Genomic DNA, 20,073 nt, shown 5'->3' with positions numbered 1-20,073 from the left:
AATAAATTGATATAAATAAATATTCGTTTGAATTTAAATTTTATATTGTGTCTGACTGACACGTGATTCCTTAGCAACGTCGTAATCAGAACCGCATTACCAATCTGGAATAGAAAAATAGTGCCTAATTAGTAAATATATTTACATATCCCCTGGTACTTTCACGGCACTGAAATCGTTACTTTTGTATAAAACAATAAGTTTGAAGTTTAACAGGCACCATTAATAAAAATATATTGTCCGAAATGTTATTTTGAATTCGATACGCGTAGTAATATTTCTGTCATCTGTCAAAATTTCCCGCAATATCCATGTATACGAAAGTGATTGTTTATTGATAAAAAACTTTTGATAAAAAATAAAAAAGGAACCAATAAAAAATGGCTCAAGGAGATCCTCGTAAATGGCATATGCCTGGATGGAGAATAGAACAAAAATACTCACCGGGTGTACTTATTGGCAATTGGGATGAAGATAGATATGGGGTAAGATTATTTTAGACGTTATTGTAAATCGTGGATATTATTATATTTCGACATATATCTTGAATCCGGATAGTGGCATATTTAAGTTGAGGCACATATATTGGTGAATTATAACCATTTCCGTGTAGTGTTAGTCTAAGTTATTGTACTCCTAACAGAAATATTTTGTTATTTATATGTGGCTAAAACAAAACCTGATTCTGTCTTTTTGGAATGAAACACATATGTCATCTATGTTAGAATCACAATACTATTATATAGGTGAGGTATCATACACATGCACATACACATGCACTTAATGATATTTGTCGGTATATGGAATTTTCGAAATCAGCATAAAAATATTTCATGTCCCAGCTGAAATATTTTAATTCAAGAACCGAATGATATAAAGAGAACCAAAATAAAACAAAATTCTCTTTCATAAACTTAAAATAGGGAGAAGTCAGTCATTTGATAGTTAACAGAGGTGATCTAAATCAAATTTTTCGTATTAAGGTGTTATTTTGTCATGTAAATTTCAACTGTAAATTATAAGTATATTCTGATACACTCTTACGGTTTATGTGTTTGCCTCCCATTTCTGTAACATTCATAATTTTGTATTCATTAAATGGTTATCTGTTTATAACTGTGTCAATGAGAAATAAGAGTCAGTTTACTGTTCTACCAATACGGCCACCAATCAGGATTAGCATACCAGAATTATTATTCACAGTCAGAATTAAGGTGACAAAATACATCTTGAACTCATGTTGATTTTTGCTGTCATCACCCTTGTTCACTTAAGTTATTGAACAATTTCTCCCAATATTTTATGTTTTATTAGAGAATGTTGGTACTATATAATTTTTCAGTATTTTTCAGTAATTCTGTTTACCCAATTAGACAAAAAAAAGTTATTTTAACATGAAAATTCAAGTGAGCATTATCACATTTCTTACAGTTTCAAAGAGGAAATCAGAAACATAACAGTACACACAGAGTTGATTTCCGTAATTACGAAGGACACAGGCCTGATGTTGTTGTACGCAGGAAGGCCCTTTTAAGAAATGATGGTCTAGGAACGGAAAATTTATTCTGGCATCATGGTAAAAGATACACAAATAACATGCTGTCCTGGTACGATGAACACTATAATGGTAGATGGAAGGAGAATGATTTCCCACCTAGCCGTCAGTGGAATAGCCATCAACTAGCGTGGGGTCCAGAGAGATCAGATTATCCATTACAAGGTATTTACATATATATAATACAATATTGCTTTTGATATTTTAGAATGTAAATTATAACTCACTTTGTCAGTGAAGGTCATCTTACTGTAATATAACACCCTTTTGCACTTTGTCAGTTAAGGAAGTCTTATTGTAATGCTTTCCCACCAAAAAAATTCTAATATCGGCCAATATTGTAGCAAATCGTTTATTTCCGGAACATTATTTTTCTTTAATCTTGGGCATAAGATTATTTACAATCACTCATCAATAAATTCTGGTCATAAATGGTTAGAAATTATTGAATACCGTAGATTGCGAAAAATAACCTTCCAAAAATCACCAATGTTAGAAATTTTTAAGTGGAAAAGCATTGCAGTAAGACTACCTTAAAATAAAAATACTGTTTAAAATTACTCTTATTCCATAAGGGAGCAGTTGATAATCTTTAAAATTGTCTGAGCTATTTCAGATTTTAAGTTTCATGGATATTCAGTCTGCAGGGCTGTTTATATCAGCAAAGATTGGTTAATGGGTAAAATGAATCTTCAGAAGTTCTAATGAAATATATTAATATTATTGTATAATTTCTTTAATTTAAAATTCATTACAAGAAATTATTGTCTTTTAATGTATTTGTTTTTCATCACATTATTTTCATTTTCAAACATCTTGAGTAACAGTACATGTATCATGTACATCATAAAATAAACAAAAGATGTTGAAACTAACAGAACATTATGCAGATACCTTACAACTAATTTAAAGGCACATTATACCTCAGAAATGATTTAATTTTCCTTCCATAGTAGGGCGCCAAACATGAGTTTTATAATGTTTAAATAATTGTTTTAGGCATGTTTGATGCTTATCACCTGAAGAAAGTAGATTGAATGTGAAATTATTTGACATAAACATAGTAAATTGTAAATAAAGTAGTTTCACATACTAAATCACTGTACTGTACTAATTTCCAAAAAGCTTACACTACAAAATCAATTTTAAGACTTGAAAATTACAACAAAATAAAAAAAACATTTGAGAAATTAGATGTAAAAGCATTTCTGAGGCTCAATGGGCCTTTAAGCATTACAGAGACTGAGTCTGTTTAAAATTTATATTAATGATTTTTAAAATTCACTTTGTACAACTGAAATTTTACAGCAACATTACTTATTGGTATGCGCCTTGGTAAGAAATATATAATCAGAATTTTTCTGTCTGTCATTTGTTATAACATGTTGAATTGACACTCAAATGCATATGTCGGAATTGAATTTGTTTTAATTGCTTGCTAAATTGTATTTTGAATCTTAACCAGTGCTTGGAAATAGAACATTGTTGATATTTTGATTATGTAATTTTGCTTTCTAGTCAGGGTTCAATGTTTCCTTTTTTTTCATAAAGGGAGGTTATATTATTTAAGGTTTTTTGGTCAGTCTTTATGTTTAACAGTTTGCTGCTTCATTAATTAATGAGGGAGTACTAACCCAATTCTTTTTTTTTTTTTTGCTCAAAGACATGTATGATGCAATTTTATATATACAGGTTGTTTGCTATATAAACAGTTAAATTTACAGACATCTGCAGTTTCATAAGATTTAAAAAAACATTTGGTTATATTGACAAGCTGTATATACAGTAAATAAAATGCCCAATATAGTGGCCCTCTTATTGGCAGATTTTATATCTGTACCATACTTTTTGTCACCATTGGCAGGCTATCAATATGGCATTAAATGAGTTTTTGCTGTATGTAACCATTAAACTGACTATATTTTGATTTTAATAATTGCTAATTAATACTTATAGAAATTAAAAATGGGTGTTGGTTGTTTTGTTATTATTAACTTGTTTACTCAAAGAATAGGGAGAGCTAATGTACTCACCCTGGTGTCACACTATGGTTGGGTTTTTTGCATGCAAATTGGCATCTCCAAAACTGCTGAAGGCAACAGGTGGAATTTTTATATGCTTATTGGAGAGTATAATAGGAGGTCAATTTCCAAGGCCCATTATAAACTAGAACATAAATTTTGGTCCAAACTACTATAGAACTTTACTGTCCTCCGACAGTTGTTGTTTTCATTGCCATTACATGTTTTTTTTTTACGTTATTTTTTCATTGCCATTTTTTATTGCCATTTTTCATTGCCATTATTTTTTATTGCCATTATTCATTGCCATTATTTTTCATTGCCATTATTTGTCTGTAGTTTCAAGAGAAAGCAAAAGAGGAGGAGGTATTGATACAATAATTATTTCCAATTTAAATGACTGTTTGTTGTTTCATTTGTTACAGTTTGCAGCCCTATTTTAACAAAAATTGAAATTTCTAAAATATACCTTACATGTTTCTGTACAGTCAAACCTTGGTATGAAGACCAGTTAGTTGTTAAAAGACAAAAAAAGATTATATTGATCTGAAGCACAAGATTTTTTCCCATTAGATTAAGAAAATAAAGAAGAAATACTGTGTTTCGGCTTTTGTTTTTCAGTCAGGCACACTTTTCTCAAATGCAAATGTTTGCATTTTTTTTTCTCAAAACATATTCAAAAATAATGACTCAAATAACATAAAAAGTAAAGCTGCTACAAACATAGATTTGACTGTATTTCAGTATTTAACACGTTTAAAATTATTATGTATATAAATTTGTTTGAAGTTTTCAGACGGATAACAAAAATGTCTCTGTTATTTAACATGCATGAATATTGCACGCAAACAGAATATCTGGAAAAAAAAATTATGCTGCTGTTTTAAGTAGGATTTTAACCATTAAGGAATGCTTTTGTGCGAGCGCCATTGACTTTTGAGGTAAAATTCCACCATATTTTGTTCATAAAAGCATTATGGGAGTGTTCATTTTTAAAACTCAAACCATTATTTTGAAGCTTAAAACACTTTTATATTGAAGTTCAGAGTTTTATTTTACTATAAAAGGGTATACTGATTTAAGGACTGTTCTATTGCCTGATGACTGAATCAGCCATACTCGGACATTGTTGGGAGGAGGGGGAGGGGGAAATACTCATTTGTTAACATAATTGATAAATAGAATTATTATTGATTGTCATTTATGGTCTTTTTTTGTTTAATATCTGTAACTAATAAACCTATTTTTATGTTGTCTGATGTGTCCACAGAATGAAATGTATATTTCCCCTTTAATTACACCATATTATTTTACTAAACAGCATGATTTTCACTTAGTAACAGCGTGTCTGTTTCATTTTTTTCCCAAGTGTTCTTAATTGTACCTTTACATTGGAATTTATCTTTTTGTTCCACAGAAATATAAATTGTATAAATATTAATTATGCCGGCTCGCCACGGCGAGCCGGTATTACGTTAGGATTTTACTTAGAAACAACCTAAAACTCCGAATCCATCCAAAAATTTAATCGAAGCTTGGCTTCCAGCTTTCTACAAAATTTATCTGTCAGGGCTGGAGTCCAAAATTATTTAGCCAATCAAATTTAATCTTACAAAGCGTCAAAAAACCTTCAATTTTCACGCCATTTTTAAAAAGCAGCAAGTATTGCTATGAACGCAAAGATATAATGATGATTAAAATGTTTGTTTTCATGAATTCTTTTCAATAAATCATATTTACACTGACTTTTGATTTAGCGATTTCACCTGTTTTCTCTGTTGGTTAATTAACATAAGTGTACATCTGGTTCTGTGCATTTTTTTCTTTTTCTTTTTTTTCCGGTCATTTTATCCTTTCCGGTATTTAGTGTATGTATTTACTCAATCGTAACAACTCGGCAATCTCCGTCAAGTTCGAATTCTTGAAGTCGCCCGAGGTGTTCCGATTGGTATTTACTGGGATATACTATTCTCCGGTCCGGTCGCTTCCGGTCTCTCCCGGTCTATTTTGACCGGGATTTACGAGACTTGAGAACTTGTACAAATCAAATGTTAATCATGCCCCATGAATCTAAATTTGCCCACGCCCAAGAGAGTTCTTCAGTAATATATTCCTGTATAGGACTTGTGTCGGTCACTCATTCCAATACTAAATAACATATTACAACTTAACTTCGTATAAAGAGACATCTTTATGAATTCTACCTATCTAAAACATTTTTGGTCAAGGTCAACAGGCCATATAGTAAATGTGCACAGACATAGGAACTTTATTCTATCTGTTTACATGCATCTTCATATATACTCATATTCCTCTTTGTTAAACTGAGAGAACTGGCTTCCATAAATTTATATGTCACTTTTATTTTGATGTTCGCTGAAGTCTCTTCAGCTAACAGAACTTTCATTTTTACATTTAAACACACCCCTGGGAAAAATTACGAAGCGAGTCGCTACTAGCTTTTTTAAAAGCTAACCTTGTTTACAATTTACAGTAAACTTCCATCTTTCTAATCTATATCACAGGGATATAAATGATTAAAGGGACTCCATTAAGGCTTTTTTACATGACAAGACAGGAAATGATTTTTTGAGATCAATGTTCCATTTGATGTCGGTTTAGACCAATGATTCTGAATTTTCAGATCATTCATGACACTTTGTTTTCCAGAATAATTATTCTAATTGTGAAAAATGACCCATAATTGAAAACCCCTGCAAGGCTTTTAACTCAAATCTGGCTAAGAAAAACAAAAAAATAAGGTTTGCTTTTCATTTCGAAGTATATTTTTAGTTGTTGTTGTTTTGTTTTTTTGCATACTTTTCTGTTTTAAGATACCCAACTGATCTGCGTAAAAAATTAAAATTTTATAATATTTGGCTTCAAGACCTCAGAGGAGTTCCTTTAAGGTGACAACAGACACTTTCCGTGGTAATCACATAAATGTCATTTAAACCAACTTATTTTAGTAATAATTGTTATTTATTTAATCTTTGTGCATTAAATGTCGTTGATCATCATTAAAAAATAACATATTTGAAAAAAATGCCTTTGTAAATGATTGATTTTTAATAAAAATCCTAAAATTTTAAATCGTCATATCAAAGTCATTTTTTATTTTTTTGTCATCAAACTTTTGGAAAATAAACATACCTATAATATCTGGGGAACCGTGTCTCAAATTTTTTCTATCTTTTCTCAAAAAAATATTACGTAACGTCGAACATTTTATGCGACTTTTTTCACCATACATATTACGTAATTAAAGATAATTAAGTCGCTGATTGAGCAAACAAAAATCCCTGACACGGTTCCCTCAGTAAATGAATTCCCTTTCATGTGCTTTAAACCGCATGTTAATTGCTTGATTATTAAAAAAGTTATGCCGATTCAAAGTTAGTCCGACCCGCATCAAACGAAGTGTCATAAATCGGCTGTTCTCTCTCGGACCCCTACGTTTCACGCTAAATAATTACATAATACACAAATATCGCACCAGAGAGGGTCACAAGTTGCGGTAACATACTCTAACAACATTTTATGACCAAGTGACATCTGACCAATTAAAAAGTTGCTGATTAATATCAGTTTATAACAGAAATTTCTTCAAATCTTAACGTGATTTACCGTCAGTCTGGTATCGGTTGCACATGTCACGTGACTTTCGGTTAAATTTGAGGCACTCGGTGGGGGGAAATGGGACGTATTTGTGCACCGCTAGCGGGGTATTTAATTGTTTCACATTTGAAGTTTATTATTTTTTGAATCTATTATTATCATCAGCATTATTATTATATTATACCAGTGTCACTCTATCTGTGTACTCGTGTATGAAATTCCGTTAAAATATAAATTAAAATAACAAAAAAACTGAGCTTCTGACAGTCTTTTAAAGTCCATGGTAGATGTACAAATAAGAACGGGATTTTATATATTTTTTCCTCCAAATTGATATAAATGCTTCACATATTTTAATAGAAATAAAAGGTATCACTCGATCATTATGATCTGACCTTCTTGACTTCTATTATCATGAAAATCATCTATGCACGGCATAGAGATCCAGTTTCTACTGGGATATACAATAAATTCCAAACATTCTCCCAGGTTTATTAGTACTGTGTTCGATTTACTAGCGAACAATTTATTCAAAGCATTCACTGATAATTTATTTTATTATCTTTTTTATTGATTCATAGAGAAATAATCATCCTTAGACAACCTAAAATGGTTTAGAAATTTGTCAGGGAGACCTTACCACAAGTCATATAGGCGTTCACATAAAAAATGTTGTCTGTTTTTTGTTCTGTTTTACTTGACATTGTTAGAAAACACGAGGTTGAATGTAAAGCAAGCCCTTGAATCCGTACAAAAGTCCATAAACTCAATGTAATATCTATCAGATTAACGGGACAGACAAATTATTTTCACACATTATGGATATTTTAGCAACTATATTTTAATCAAACCCGTGGTCGTGCGATTTGTCGCTATGCTTAATTATTTATGTTTCATACATTATGTTACGTACGTACATTGGCCGACAATTTCTTATTTTATAAAAAAAAGGCTAACTAAAAGGTTAGACGATATTCATTAAAAGATGTACGGTATTTGTACGGATACATGAATTACGAGTAGTATGGACCAGTTATGGGACCGGTAATTCACGCATATATGGAACTACCGATTTCCCTCATTGATGCCTCAACAGGGGGCGGAGCGTTATCGATAATTGACAGGTTACGCGATAGCAGATAAAAATAGTACAGGAACCGTTTTAAAACGTTTAAAAACACATTTTTTGGACTAACTGCTTCCAAAATTAAATCACGAATGTGTTCAGAAAAGGTTGATAAATATACTAAGCAAAAAATCTCATTTTAGGTATTTTCAGTGATAATTGACTCCGTTGTCACCTTAACAATATAATTATAATGAACTTAATTCTATAAACCACAGAAATATCAATTCATAAATGTTACAAAGTCCCTGATAGATATTGATTGATTGTCTTCTGATACATTTAAATGACTATTACGTTGATTTTGTATTTAATTGCATAACAATAAGTATAAATACCTCTTCCACAACATTTTTTTGCAATTTTTAGTATAGGTTAAAGCTTATTAGTATGTCCATTGAATTTACAAAATTAAATTTGGTCAAGCGCGCAACCACGCAACCAATTTAATTTTGTAAATTTGTACTAATAAATTTTAACCGGCTTAGTGTTTTAATTATTTTTATAAACAGTTGATTTACTAGACTGATTCACAGTTTGCTGATTTACCAAAGTAAATGTGTTATGATTCATTCGAAAAACTTCAATCCTATTGGACAAAAAATAATTATAAACTCTAATTATTTTTAGTGTCTGATTAATCCAATATATCAAAGTGTTGGAGATGTGATTTCAAAAATATATATAGCATTAAGGATTGAAAACAAATTTCTTAAATGACATAGTGACTGTGAGTGCCATAACCGTTGGGCTAGAATTTGTATTTTATGAAATTCTGTCAAGTTCTGCAACTCTTTTGTATATATGTCGGAGTTGTAGCCCTTGATAAATTGTACCAATGTACCAATTACAGTCATCATTTGTACCAATTAATACTTTTAAATTAAAAAAAAACAACAACAAAAAAAACAACAACAAATTATTGAACCCTATAATGCATGTATACTTGGTATATACATGTACATTTGTAGTCAAAGGCCAGTAACTATATCATGCACTTTGTTAGGATTGTTTCCCTTTTTTCAAATAAGGGACCAGAATGATCTTATTATTATATAACAAACACAGTGTTTTGATTTGGTAAAATATTTATTAACGTTTAAATAGCTATTCTTTGCATGATACACTTTGTAGATTAAATCTAACACTTCAACGTATTGATTTAAACAAATTTACCTTTTGTTTAGTTAAGGTATATGTTGACGTTAGTTATTTTGTATCTAATTGTAATAACAGTAATAGGCCGGGTTAGGGTAAAAGTTAAACTTGTAATTCATATACATGTGAAAAAATGTTGTCAAAGCAAAATTTGTAATATGACTTCAACAGTTTTGAAGTTGTAAAATTCATTTTGTTATATTGTTAAGTTAAATTTATTTCAACCGTAATCATACCTATATGTAAAAATAAAAGCCCAATTTTCCTTATATTATATCATAGATTAATCATGCTTTGAAAGTAAAATTATTTTTAGAGTTATCAAAGTAAAATTGTTAACATTTTGAGAGTAAAGTTGTGAACCTTTTTAGACCTTTTGGAAGTAAAATTATTCCCTTTGTGAATGAAATTGTTGATGTTTTCGTTTTGTTTTTTTTTTAGTAAAATTGTTATTTTTTTCAGAAAATTATTGTTAACTTTTAATATTTAAAGTAATATTGAGTAAAGTGGTCACCCTTTTGGGGTGCTATTGGCAGTATGTTCAAGCCTATGCCTTCTTTAAAAATTAGGTATGGATCAAGTAATAGAAAGAGCATCAGAATTTGGAAACACGAGGCAATCTGATTTGTACGAGGGGGGCGGGGTAGCCCCTAGTGTAAATCAGATTGCCTGTTGTTTTGATGTTCTTTCTCTTTTGTATCATAGTCAAACATAAAATCAAGTTCCCTGTTGTCACAATATGAAACCCCAGAAAAAAGGAACCAATGAATATGATATTTCTGTCACTACCCCTTTCTATGTTGTCACAGTAAGTTAACCCCAGAAAAAATGAGCAAATCAAGGGGCATGCTCGGGGAGTGGGGGGGTAACAAAATCCCTTTGCACTTCTTTTTTAAACCCCATTTGTTGCATGTAAAAACATTGTTTTTAAAAAATAACTTCAACTTTAAACAGAAAGGCCCCCAAATTTATATAAAAAACGGGGCATTTGAAAAAATTTAGCATAGTAGGGAAATAAATTTTCTTTTAAAAAACCGTTTTTTGGGAAAACCCCAACCTTTTAATTTTAATCTTATAATTTTACGGGGGATAAATTTATTAGCCCCTTTTCTGTGACAATAAAAATAGAAAAAATTTCCTTTTTTTATGAGGGGTCATTTTAAAACAAAAACTTTCCCAAAAAATATATATTAATTAAATTTTTACTCCCAAATTTAGTAGTTTTTTACGAAAAATTTTGGCAAAGGGAATTAAAGTAAAATCTGTCAAAAAAATTTTTGTACTTTTTTACATGTTTATCGGGGTTTTAGTTTAAAGATTTCGATCAATACGGCCTATAAAATACTTTTAATCGACACGAAACCTGCTGTGTTCAACTACTGCTCTACTTTACAATGTTTGACTAGCCAATTTTTATGTAAATATAACATAGATATTATGTTTGCTTTAAAAGTTGTAATTTCAATGGATCAAATAAATTAGAAAATATTTTGTTCTATGATATTATATTAAGTGTTTTTTGTACATTTATCATTTTTTTTACCAGATCTATAAATTGGTCCAAACAAGCAAAAAATTACAGAAAGAGGGAGTCAGTCCTTGTAAACTGATCATTACCAAATATTTTATTAATGTAACCTTATTTTTGATTGGTTGGTTATAATTATTACCCTAATTTGGCCTAAATCATGTCAAACCTTTTGTTTCTTATTATTAATGGTTAACTTTAGCTATGTTATTTTGCACATATTTTGACATAGCTTTATTTACATGAATATCACCTGGAATCAAGGTCAATGTCACTTTCTATGGACTGACACATTATCTTGGGTCGGCCATGGTAACAAGAGAAAATTGTTAGTTATATAATGAAATACATGTTGTAGTTTTTCTTTTATTGTTTATCTTAATTTTAGATTTTTGTTGTCAATCTTTATATGGAAAGGTAAATGACCAAATTTATATAATTACGATCATTACATATATCCTTTATAGATCAATGTTAAAATAGTGTATCCCTCATATAATTATTGTAGAATTTTTTTTCAATACTAGATATCATAAGTGACTGCTATGCATGGTGATTATTTGTAATATTTTAGCTGTATATAATTTATATAATAAATATTTTTTGTAGATTATTGTAGATCATAGAGTTGAATATCACAAGTTAAGTAGCTGAAATGTAAATCAAATAAACAGAGGATATTCAAGGTTTTTTTTTTTATAAATACAGGATTTATTTTCATTGAGTGGTATGAAAATAAATATTACATGAGTGGTGTTTAGGGTTGCCTCAAGTGAATTATATATATTCATACCACAAAAAAGAAAATAAATCCTGTATTTTTAGAAAAAACCTTGAATTTTCTGTTTGTTATTTACATTTCTATTTTTTTGACATTACAATTTGAAAGGCTTCCCCTTTCAATTTTGTGTATAATGGCTGAATTTGGAAAAAAGTAGTCTGGCAATTAAGACACTATTTAAAATACAGGATATATTTTTCACTGTAGTAAAAAAAAATTTACAGTGAAAAATAGAAAATAAAAATATGCATTTTGTTCCATCAATATTTCATTTATAAGTACATTATAATCATTTTTATATTCCAATATATATTTTTATTGTAGATTTTGATTATTTATGATATTCTTATGTATACTCGTAATCATTGTAGATTTTTATTATGAATTTGATTATAATAGTCTAATGTATTTTTTTTTATTGTAGATTTTATGGTAGATTTGAATATTATAATTATGATATGCAGAACTGTTATGTAAAACATATTTTTTTATACATGTATATTCAAATGTATCATATATTCTTAAATATGATAGGAAGCACAGTTAATCAGTTATACATGTTCTGCACCTTATTAAGCTTCTTCAGCTGATAAGATAAAATTAGAATGGAAATGATGTAAACGTGCTAGATGTCTTAGTTCAGAATGCCACATTTGGCGCATAAAAGAAATGTTTTGAAATAATATTTTAAAAATCACTCGAGCGAATGATATGGAATTGTGCACAAAGAACATGTTATTTGTCTATACATGTACATCAAATTGTACAAAAATCTTCAAGAAAAAAAACAATTTCCAGTCCATTTATGTCCAAAAGACACAAAAACAGTGGAGTCCCTTTAAATTTTTAAATTTTGATTATAATATATTATCAAACTTAAAACTTCTAATATTATAAATATTTTTGTGTATTCAATAAGAAGCTGAACAAATTTGATAGCTTTTGTAATCCCTTTTGCCAAGAATCAACAACAGTGGAGTCCCTTTAAATTTTGATTTTAGTATCTTTAATTATTATCAAACTTAAAATTTCCAATATTATAAATATTTTTGTATATTCAATAGAAAGCTGATTAGATATGATACCTTTTATAATTCCATTAACCATGCTTTATTCTTTAATATACCATGTTTTATTATTGTTTTTCAGCCAATCCAACAAATTTTGGGCTGTTACAGAGCCTACAAGAGAAATGGAAGTCACAAATAGCTGACGAGACAAGAGGTGATTTCCAGTCCACGTACAGTTCCTCATTCGTTGGTCACAATAATAATGCTATGACGAAAGTTAGGTTAGTATTAAATAAGTGTATTTCAAAATGTACTTTATCATTTGAGCTGCGTCACAACAAAACCAAGATAATGGGTTTGCAATCAGCATGGATCCAGACCAGCCTGCGCATCTTCGCAGTCTGATAAGGATCCATGCTGTTCGCTTACCAACCCTTTTACAAGTAGAGAAACTGATAGCAAACAGCATGGATCCTGATCAGACTGCGCGGATGCCCAGACTGGTCTGGATCCATGCTGGTTGCAAACGCACTATGTTGGTTTTGTCGTGACGCAGCTCATTTTTAGCTCGACTCTTAGAAGTATTGTGGAGCTATCTTGAATAAATGTTCTAGCACTGACATGGGCATCGGAGTAATACTTGGTAATACTTGGTTTAACAAACAAATTTATATCACTACCAATTTATCAGATCCTTGCGAAAGTTAAAGGCAGCTAAGTACTGGTAAACTGCTTGACAGCCTGCCCAGGAACATTGCGGTAGTTGAACAATGCACTGGTGAATTCATTGTGGCTTACTAACAACACCACCACCAAAGTTTGGTATGCATGAAAAATCTCGATTATTTACATATTTTGTAAGTCATTCATAACTCATACATGCATTTTGACTGAATTATTATCCTTTGTAAACATAGAAAATTCTTGAATTGTTCAGGTTTTGGTTGGGAAATAGTTATCAAAAGCTTGGTAAGGGTTTAATAGTTGTGTGTTAGGATATTAGCAGGTGATATATGATATGAAGACATCATCATTGTTCTGCGGGGAAATAAACTTCTTGCCGGTAATTCAGGTGACTTATAAATACATGTAAATAGATATGGATATCAATCATGGCTAATAATTTTAAAAGTCAATTATTCCTAAGATGTTGCCAAATTAATTTATTATCTTTTTCCAGTGTTCATTTTTAATTTTCTATGTCTTTTTTGTTTTATTCAATTTTAGTGCAAAATAAGGTATGGTTATGATATAGTCTGATGAATAATTTATGTATCATTTATATATCATTTTAAGTATAAACCATTCTAGATAGTGCAATGATAATGGTTATGCATGTACATGTTCGTTAAATTTTGCATAAAAAAAGTAATTGTCCAGTAAAATTGTTTATAACTGTATAGTAGTTTTTGACAATTATTAGTCAATGTTTTGTACTTATAGTATGCTTAAAGGAACTCCACTGATGTTCAAATGCCAAAAAAAGAATAAATTTTGAATTTCTTACATATCTAGGTCAGTCAGCTAGCTTGAACACTTGAAATGGAAAGATATGCAAAAGATTATTAAGTAATAAAATCATATTTTTGGGCAAAGAATAATTGGATTATTGAAAAGCGTTGCAAAGCTTTCAATTTTTGGTCTTTTTTTTTCACAATTTTGATAATAATTAATAATAATACATGTAGACAATTAATTAATTGGAAAAACAAAATGAGACGACCATCTGAAATTTTGCACACAGGTTTTTTGGTCTAGAAACTTCATTTAAATGGGAAAAAAAATATAAAAAATTATTTTTTTGGGCCCCCGGGATGTCCCAAAAAAACCTTTATGGAAATACCTTTAAAAAGCTTAATGGATGGTTTTGCTTAAAATATTTTTTTTATAGCATTAAAAAAAAAGGAAAACAAAATTTTTAAATTTTAAAACTTTTGGGAAAAGTTTTGTAATGGGGCTTTAAAAACCCTACTTAGAATAGTTTATATTGCAGAAATTTGTAAGCTGGGAGACAATCGAAAAAACTCTTTTACTTCTGGTCTTGGAGCCTGCATGGCCTAGTTGGGAGCAAAGCAGCATTTGCCCTATTGCTCCTTTAAATTTTAAAGTTTCACCAAAAAAAAAACATTTTATATGATGTCCTGTATTCTATTTCCCCAAAAGAGCCAAATTTCCTAAAAATGATTTTATTTTTAAAAGCCTTTTTTCCCTAAATCATGCATTATAATTATTTTAAACTTTTACCCTGTTAGCCAGTCTTATAATGTTTTGGGTGACTTTAAAAAATTTAAATTTTTATTTTTTTAATCCCCCCAAAAAGATAATGGATGTAAACCCCCAAAAGTAAAGCTTGGCAAAATTAAGTCCCATTTAATTTAAGGGTTAAGAAATATTAGAAAAAATTAAGTAGTATAGTATACAATGTATATGAAAGCAGCATTACTATACCTTCAAATGAAAGAAACAAATTTTTGTGCCAAAGAGGGGAATGAGGTGCATATAGATTTGCCCTTGACCTTTTGTCATGCTGTCCGTCCGTAGACTGATAAAACAGTGGGGTCTTAATTAAGTGTCCAATGAACACATTTATACTGTCATGTACTCAGGGTGACGTGGCCGAGTGGTTAAGGTCGTTTACTTCAATCAACTTGCCCCTCACCGCTGTGGGTTTGAAACCGGACAGGGACTTTGGATTCTTTCATGTGAGGAAGCTATCCAGCTAGCTTACGGAACATTGATGGTTCTACTCGGGTGCCTGTTTAATGTGCCTGAAATAATGCACGGAAGGGCACCTGAGGTCCTCTTCCACCAGTAAAGCTGGAATGTCGTGATATGACCTATACTGTGTCGATGTGACGTAAAATCCAAAACAAACAAACAAACAAAAACTTTCAAATCAAACTTAAATCAAAAATATCTAGTAAATGCTTTCAGAAATATAAAAAAAAATCCCAATTTATCAGAACCTCAGAGGTTTTGCAGATATTTTATTATTAGGCACATTATGCCACTTGCAGAAATTATGATTTTTTTCGTTCTTTGGAAAGGGCAAACATGAGTTTTATAATGTTTAAAGCATTTTAGATGTTAATCATTTAAAGAAAGTTGCACTGAATGGGAAATTATTTGTCATAAAATTAGCAAAATGTAAACAAAGTAGTATTTTGACTTCCTTACAAAATACTAATTCAATATTATAACTTTCCTTATCAGAAGAAAATATGTTTCGTGTTATTGGTCAATGAGTAACTTTTTGGAAACTGTAATAGGATACCAAAAAAATGAAAAGCCTTGGGGGAAAAAAAGGTCTATTGAATAATGGTTTTGAACGATTTTGCCTTTTAGTATAAATGATAATAAGCAAGAACAATTTCAGTCCCAGATACAAAAATAAAAATCATTTTATAAATAAATTGTGACATTTTGGTGCTTAGCTAATTTGATAGTTATAATCGTCTATATTAAATTGTGTAATGTCGATAGGAAAGGAATGCTCAAAGTCAAACACTTGTTTATAATTTAAGTTAAATATTGTGTGATTCAAGGTCTATATATCTTTGTCATTTTTATAAACCTACATCAGGGTCTGTTTTTCTTTCATATTAAATCCGACTTTTGTATAATTATACATTGTACATTTTATATTAATTTTCATTGTTTATTTTTAGATTTGCCGTACCCAGAGAGCAGTCGACCAATCTCCATCCTATAAACAAAGTAAACAAGGATCTCCACTTCAGAGGAGTATCAGCTTTAAAATCTCCGGAAAAACTACCAGAAATGCCATTGAGGGCAATGACCTCTGTTGGTGTTTAGAACATTTTGATAAATAATTATTTTTTTGTAATTTTTTTTTTTCAGTCAGTATTTTTTTTTCCAGTCATTCTTTTTTTTTTTCAAAATATTTTTTCAGGTATTAAAAGTTGTTTATTTTCAATTGTAAAATTATTGTATGAACTGTTTTGAATGGAGCACAGATTCATTGTGACTGTTGTTAATGAAGCTATTTTTAGAAATTGCTGTTTATTGCATCTGAATGTTAGTGTAGCAAGTTTTAAAAACACACCTTAAGGATTTAATGTAAGTTAAATCCTAGAAAGAAATACAAATTTATGCAGAATTGATGTTATTGTTACTGAAAAGAAATATTGCTCAAGATAAATTCAGTTTTAGGTAAGGGGTATCATACATGTAACAGTATTTTTATGACCATCAATTGTTTTTGTGAGAATTATAAGCTTTAATTTCTTGATCTGCCGAGTTTAATGGAATTGCCCTGTTTGGAATTTGGAACAATTTGTGTAGTCCATTTAAGATCTGGCTCAATACAGAGCTGGCAAAGACTGTAATCACTTTCGTTAAGCGGGTTAAATGTTAAAGTTCTCTACCTAGAATTATTTGTTGACAATTTCATACTTTTAATTTACAAACATAAATTCATGTGAGGAGGCTATCCAGCTGGCTTATGGAATGTCAGTGGATTTCAGGTGCCTATTTCTGCCTGAAATAAGGCATGGAGAGACACCTGAGGTCTTCCTACACCAGTAAAGCTGGAACGTCAGCATAACTATGATCTATACTGTGTTGGTGAAAGGTAAAACCCAACCAAATATATATACATGTATATATATACATACTTTAGTTTTCTGTTAATTTTTTCATATCTGTTTTAAATTTCTTCACTGCAACTTACTTACTCTTATTCCAATAAAGTGTCCCCTCCCAGATGATTTTTTTTCCCACAAAAAGTAAATTTTCCAGATTCATATATAGCTAAAGCATACACATGTGTCTTAAGAATTCAATCAAAGACACTTTTCTAGTTCTGTCTATATTTTACATAATATACTGTGAGAATTTGGCAGGATAGTCTAGTATCTACATATTTGTCTTACAATGTTATATATCATGTTTGTTATTCTTCAATTTGCATACAATTTATTTTTCTTATTATCAACAATATATACAATATTATTATTGTGTATACAATATTATTATTGTGGCAGTATAGTATATATAATCTGTTTTATGCATAGTACATAAGTTTAGAGCCAAAATTAGCCCATTCTCTAGAAGAATTTTTATTTGAAATTTGTTGTCTCAAGGGAAGTCACTCTTTCTTGCTATAAAAGGGGAGCCACTCTGTGTGGCCAATAAAGGGAAGCCACTCTACTTTAGTCCTAATTAAGGGGAAGATAATCTTTACTGCATACAAATTGATTTTTGATATGTCATGTCATGGGGGGTGAGATCTATCTTTCATTAATGACAAACCCCTTGCCAGGACATACATATGACTGCGTGTCAAAAAATCGCAAGAATGTTAAAGAGTTGTTGGCGGGACCTAAGTGAAAAAAAAATTTTAGTAAAGAGATGCTTTATGCTTTTAAATATTATTAACGCACTCAGTATTGAATGCTAATGCACTTTTTTCAGTATTAATCGTTCTTTTTCTGTGATAAATCATAAGCTGCTGCTTTGTGTATGTTTTTATACAGTATTTACCCTTATTTTGCATAGTATATTTACAGTATTGTCTGTTTGTTGTTTGTTGGGACTAAGTTGTTTTATTTTTATTTTATTTTTGTATGAAATGATTTTATAAGAGAGCATTGTTATGTTTTGTAATTATAGTAAAAAACATTTTATCTGAAATTAACGGTAGATTTAGAGGGTAAGCATGTGTGGGAATGATTATAAACCAAAGTATGTGTATCAAAAGTTGCTACCTTTTTTGACATGGGTGAATATTTTGGCATTGTTGATTTAAAAGAGCTCCCCTGAGGTCAAAAAACCTAAAAAACCTAAGCCTGAGTTGAGTGAATGCGTTCCAACGCTTTTTTCTGGTCATTTTAGACAATAAAATTGATATGTCTGGAAACACGAGGAGAATGAATGATCTGAAAATTTCCACACTGAATTAGGACATTAGTCCAGACTTACATTGAACGGAACACAAATATCTGAAAAATATTTTTAGTCCCGTCATGCAAAAAAAACGTCAGTGGAGTCCCTTTAAATGTTTAAAATATATTTATCCATAAAAATATAGCCTATAAAGTATAATTTATTCCTTAGGTGAAGTTAATTTCAAACTTTTCTAGATTAACAGTTTTTTTATTTTATTTATTATTATTATTTTTTTTTTTGGCTATATTTTTTATATAAATTTTGCCAAAGTTTTACATGTACATACATGTATTAATGTATTGTTTAAAAAGGAACGTTTTAAAAAGTATTTCAAGCAACTTAATGTAATGTTATAGGTAAGAAACTAAATAAGATAGATATAATACATTGTTTTAGTTATTTTTATAAATTTTATAAATGTTGGTATTTGCTCATTGTTAATAATCTTTCATCAGTATTATGCTTCAAATATATATATCTAAAAATATGGAAATATACATAATGCTTACTACACAAAACAGTATTCTTGATTAACTAAAGGGTAATATTTGTTGTTTTTAGAGTTGTTTTACCTAAAGCCCAGTTTTTAGAGGTATTCTACCAAACATATATGGTTTAAGGAATGTTTAACCAAAAACGATGGGTTGCATGCATAGTTTATTTAATTTTTAGCTTTATGACATCATGAATTATGTTTATATTGTTATTTTTCTGTGACTTATCTTTCCTAAAATAAAGTTTGGGTAATTCATTCTAGATCAACAAATATTGTGCTCAATAATAAATAAAATATTTGTTGAATGGCAAAACTGTTTTAAGTTCCGGAAGAATTAGGCAAACAGTAAAGGACTAATTTAAAATGAAAAATCAAACAGTGTTTTTTAAAAATATATATATTTTTTTACAGCAACAAAATCTTTATAAACATATGCTCATGATGTCATAATTTTTGTATTCATGCATAATCGTTATTAAGAGTGTATGATTGAAAAAAAGTGTTAATCGAGTGAGCAACACTTAAATTTATATACATGTATTTATAACGTTCTTTCACAATAAATTCTGACATGAACATTACAGAGTTCGTGATTTTTATATGCCACATTAAACGTTAGTTTAAACAAAGAACTTTATTCATTCCAACTTATATGTCTCTGGTTTAAATTGAACATATTTTATAATGAAGATCGGAAAGGGCAGTAAAAATTTTAAAGGTACCGGGCGATAATTTTCCACACATAGAATATTTGCCAACTGCCGGTGACAGTGTGCAGGACAGTAAAAATGTTTATGTTTTGACATAATTAAGGTACAGGGCGACAATTTACGGCCACTGCACGACGAAAATTTGCCAACTGCTGGTGAC

General features: G+C 29.9%; 1 protein-coding gene across 4 annotated transcripts; it reads left to right on the top strand.

Moving 5' to 3' along the window:
• The first annotated feature begins 278 nt into the window (after positions 1-278).
• LOC132754229 (cilia- and flagella-associated protein 107-like) lies at positions 279-19,781 on the top strand. 4 transcript variants are annotated; one of them, XM_060744844.1, is made up of 5 exons: positions 279-485; positions 1,432-1,720; positions 3,916-3,942; positions 12,937-13,078; positions 16,466-19,781. In XM_060744844.1, exons 1-5 carry the CDS (start codon positions 381-383, stop codon positions 16,611-16,613), a joined length of 711 nt encoding a protein of 236 aa, XP_060600827.1. In that variant the 5' UTR covers positions 279-380; the 3' UTR covers positions 16,614-19,781. The 4 variants fall into 4 exon arrangements, with proteins under 4 accessions (XP_060600827.1, XP_060600828.1, XP_060600826.1 ...); XM_060744845.1 differs by lacking the exon at positions 3,916-3,942 and adding an exon at positions 2,864-2,878; XM_060744843.1 differs by lacking the exon at positions 3,916-3,942 and adding an exon at positions 2,864-2,890.
• Positions 19,782-20,073: the final 292 nt, after the last annotated feature.

The sequence above is a fragment of the Ruditapes philippinarum genome, unplaced genomic scaffold (assembly GCF_026571515.1).
Source record: "Ruditapes philippinarum isolate M1 unplaced genomic scaffold, ASM2657151v2 ctg1253_1_1_1_1, whole genome shotgun sequence".
Taxonomy (NCBI): domain Eukaryota; kingdom Metazoa; phylum Mollusca; class Bivalvia; order Venerida; family Veneridae; genus Ruditapes; species Ruditapes philippinarum.
This window is presented reverse-complemented; position numbering and strand designations above follow the sequence as displayed.